Below are 2852 nucleotides of genomic sequence, written 5' to 3'. Positions count from 1 at the left end.
TCTCTCTCTCTCTCTCTCTCTCTCTCTCCTCTCGTTCTCTTTCTCTCTCCAAAATACTATAATAAAGTATTTTTTCATCAAGTACTTTTCGTTATAAGGCTTGAAAGATAGGTGTTGTTCTATCCAATGAAAACAAGATCGGTGGTTGATCTAGCCATGAAGGCAAGATCGGTGATTGATCTAGCCAATGAAGATAAGATCGGTAGTGGATTTAACCAATGAAAGTAAGATCCAAATGAAAACGAAAAACACTTTATTATAGTGTTTTGGGAAGTTCTCGAGATAAGCTACAAAAATGTCTAAAAAATAGGGGTTTTATTTAAAAAAACAAAGTTGATCTTCATACAACCTTGACACGTTCAACCAAGGTCAAACCAATGGTACTATTTTATGTCCCCCTTCGAATAAAACAACTTTTGTTTAAAACGTTTTTGGATACAAGCCTTGGTTTTCGAAAAAAATCAATGCGTCACTTAAAATGGGTCACCCTGTACAACTGTGTAATTACAATTATCATGCAACATATAAATTATTTAATAACACTTACTCTTTTCCGATTAGGTTTTGAAATGCCCTTTAAATTATTCATGTCCTCCGTTATCTATAATAAATATAAAGTTGTCTATTTTAAATTATATATAAAATTGTTTAAAAATCTCGTTTAATTACATACGTATAATCATATAATTAATAACTGATTAAGTAATTATTATAATCCTGTATTTATGATTATAAGTATGTATATATTTTACATATATTTTCTTTTATACATGCACATGCGTGACATTTAGTAAAAACAAAATGCATTCTTTCTTTTATAATATACCTGTCAAATTTTATCAAATGTATATAAATAGCAACATTGAAACTCAAATGATCATATGAATTAATATGACTATATAAATTATATTAGACAATGAAATTGTTATACCCAAAATTCTTTGTATTCCGGTGATACACTTTCTAAATACAATATTTTGTCTTCAATATTTTTTAACCTTTCGTAAATATCTTTAGGCACTGGCTTGTTAATCCCAATCATATGTTCTGTCGCAGAAATTCTGTCATCTAATATAGGGAAACAGCTTGAAGTGTTGGAGCTTGTATTATTCGTAACAGACTTGCGTAAAATTGATTGATTGATAGTTTGAGGTCCCCATATGTTTAATACTCTGTGAACTAAAAATAATTATAAAGATATGTTTAATTATTTGATTAAACGGTTTTGCGTATTTCCTTAATGAATCGAAAAAGAATAATAGAACTGAAGTAAACTTATATTCAATATCACGATTAAAAGCCCCATTAAGTTCAATTAAGTATATACATATGTATAATAGAATTTTGTTTATATGTCATAAAATCATATATCACGCACATTAGTAATGTTACAAACTTTTGATGTAATTTAGATTTATAAAAAGAAAACTAGGATTACATTAATTATTCTAAAACCCAATAAATTTTATACAAATCTTCGAACAAAATATACTAGTTCTATAAATGAGATTGTAAAATATATAAAATCTCATATAACGAATCAAAAAATGTATGTAGTAATTAATGAAAAGAATATGAACTATTGAATATTGATACAGAATGAATAAAATAATACAACAAACCAATACAAAATCGCGCGAGCCATAAAACGTATTAAATTGCATTTTATTTTGTGTTATTACCTTTTACATGACTTTTGGAATCTTTGCGTCGAATAAGAATGGCATCTACTCTTGCACAAGAATTTTCGTTAATACCACTCTTTTCACTGTAGATACATCATTACAATTAATTAATTTCAAAAATTTCAATTTTTAATTTTATTATATATACATATTATAATTATATAATGAAAGCAATGTTTAGTATAATCAAACAGAGGTAAATTTATTTCAGTGTTAATAATGAACTGACCTGTGGCAAAATTCTTGTACATTCACAGTATTTACTTGCTGACGTTTTCTTTCGATAAATGATTCTATTCTATGATTCAGTTCTTCAGAACTTGCTCGAATTTGTATCAAATTGAGATCAATAACGTCTTTATTTAGTACTTTGTCATAGATATCTGTAGGTACCTGTGCATCTTTTTTCTTCAAAACTGTAGATTTAATAACATTTTCTATTTCTAATCTGTTATTGCTAATTGATATATTATGTTAACTGAATTGATATGCTATATTAACTGAATAAAGATGTATTGTATTAATAGTTTTATGTTACACTGGTCAAAAAAATTAACGCAACAAGAAATTTACATCAAAATTTATTTCAAATAGGCGTAACTTCGCGAAAACTGGTCGAATTGAAAAGTTTTTTTTTCATTTTATAGGGCAAAGCCTCTGCTTTAAGAAGCTCTTATTGAAATTTACATTCACTCTTCCCATTTCCCGAAACTTTCTTAAAATCATGACCATGTTTTTTCTTTAAAAAATTGCACACTTTGACGCACTGTGCGGAGTGTAGTAATTTTTCTTCGCCAGTTCTGCTTACGGTATCAGAAAGTGTATATTTTTCTCTTCAATTTAAAAAAAAAGAAGTTCCTACGATGTTTTTTCGCCAAATCACAGCTCATTGAAATAACCCTTGTGTTTTCGACATTACCGATATCTCCGTTAAAAATCATCGTAGCAAGATCGTTTTTCTTTTAAATTAAAGCTTGCACTTTCAGCTTCAAAAACTAGTCACCAGATTTTTCCTCGAATACATCTGCGCTGCTGTAGCTTTTAAAATGTAAGGACATGTTTTTACCTAAAAACTAACCAACTTTGGCCAGGTGCCCGGGCGTAGGAAATTTTTCCTTGCTAATTCTGCTCGAAGTATCAAAAAGTGTGTACTTTTCCCTTCAATTT

At 28.4% G+C, this 2852-nt stretch overlaps 1 protein-coding gene across 4 annotated transcripts in view; it reads right to left on the bottom strand.

Annotated features, from left to right (window-relative positions):
* The window catches only part of LOC105557671 (molybdopterin synthase catalytic subunit), an 11370-nt gene that overhangs the window by 3006 nt on the left and 5512 nt on the right, over positions 1-2852 (bottom strand). For all 4 annotated transcript variants that reach the window (XM_012004980.1, XM_012004981.1, XM_012004979.1 and 1 more), the window contains exons 4-7: positions 1915-2101; positions 1683-1768; positions 932-1179; positions 548-601 (exon numbers count right to left, since the gene is read on the bottom strand). In XM_012004980.1, coding sequence (XP_011860370.1) covers positions 548-601; positions 932-1179; positions 1683-1768; positions 1915-2101 — 575 coding nt within the window. The remainder of the gene's footprint in view (positions 1-547; positions 602-931; positions 1180-1682; positions 1769-1914; positions 2102-2852) is intronic.

The sequence above is a fragment of the Vollenhovia emeryi genome, unplaced genomic scaffold (genome assembly GCF_000949405.1).
Source record: "Vollenhovia emeryi isolate VEMERY1.0 unplaced genomic scaffold, V.emery_V1.0 DF939433.1, whole genome shotgun sequence".
NCBI lineage: Eukaryota > Metazoa > Arthropoda > Insecta > Hymenoptera > Formicidae > Vollenhovia > Vollenhovia emeryi.
The sequence above is the reverse complement of the archived record's forward strand: the minus strand, read 5'-3'. Positions and strand labels throughout refer to the sequence as shown.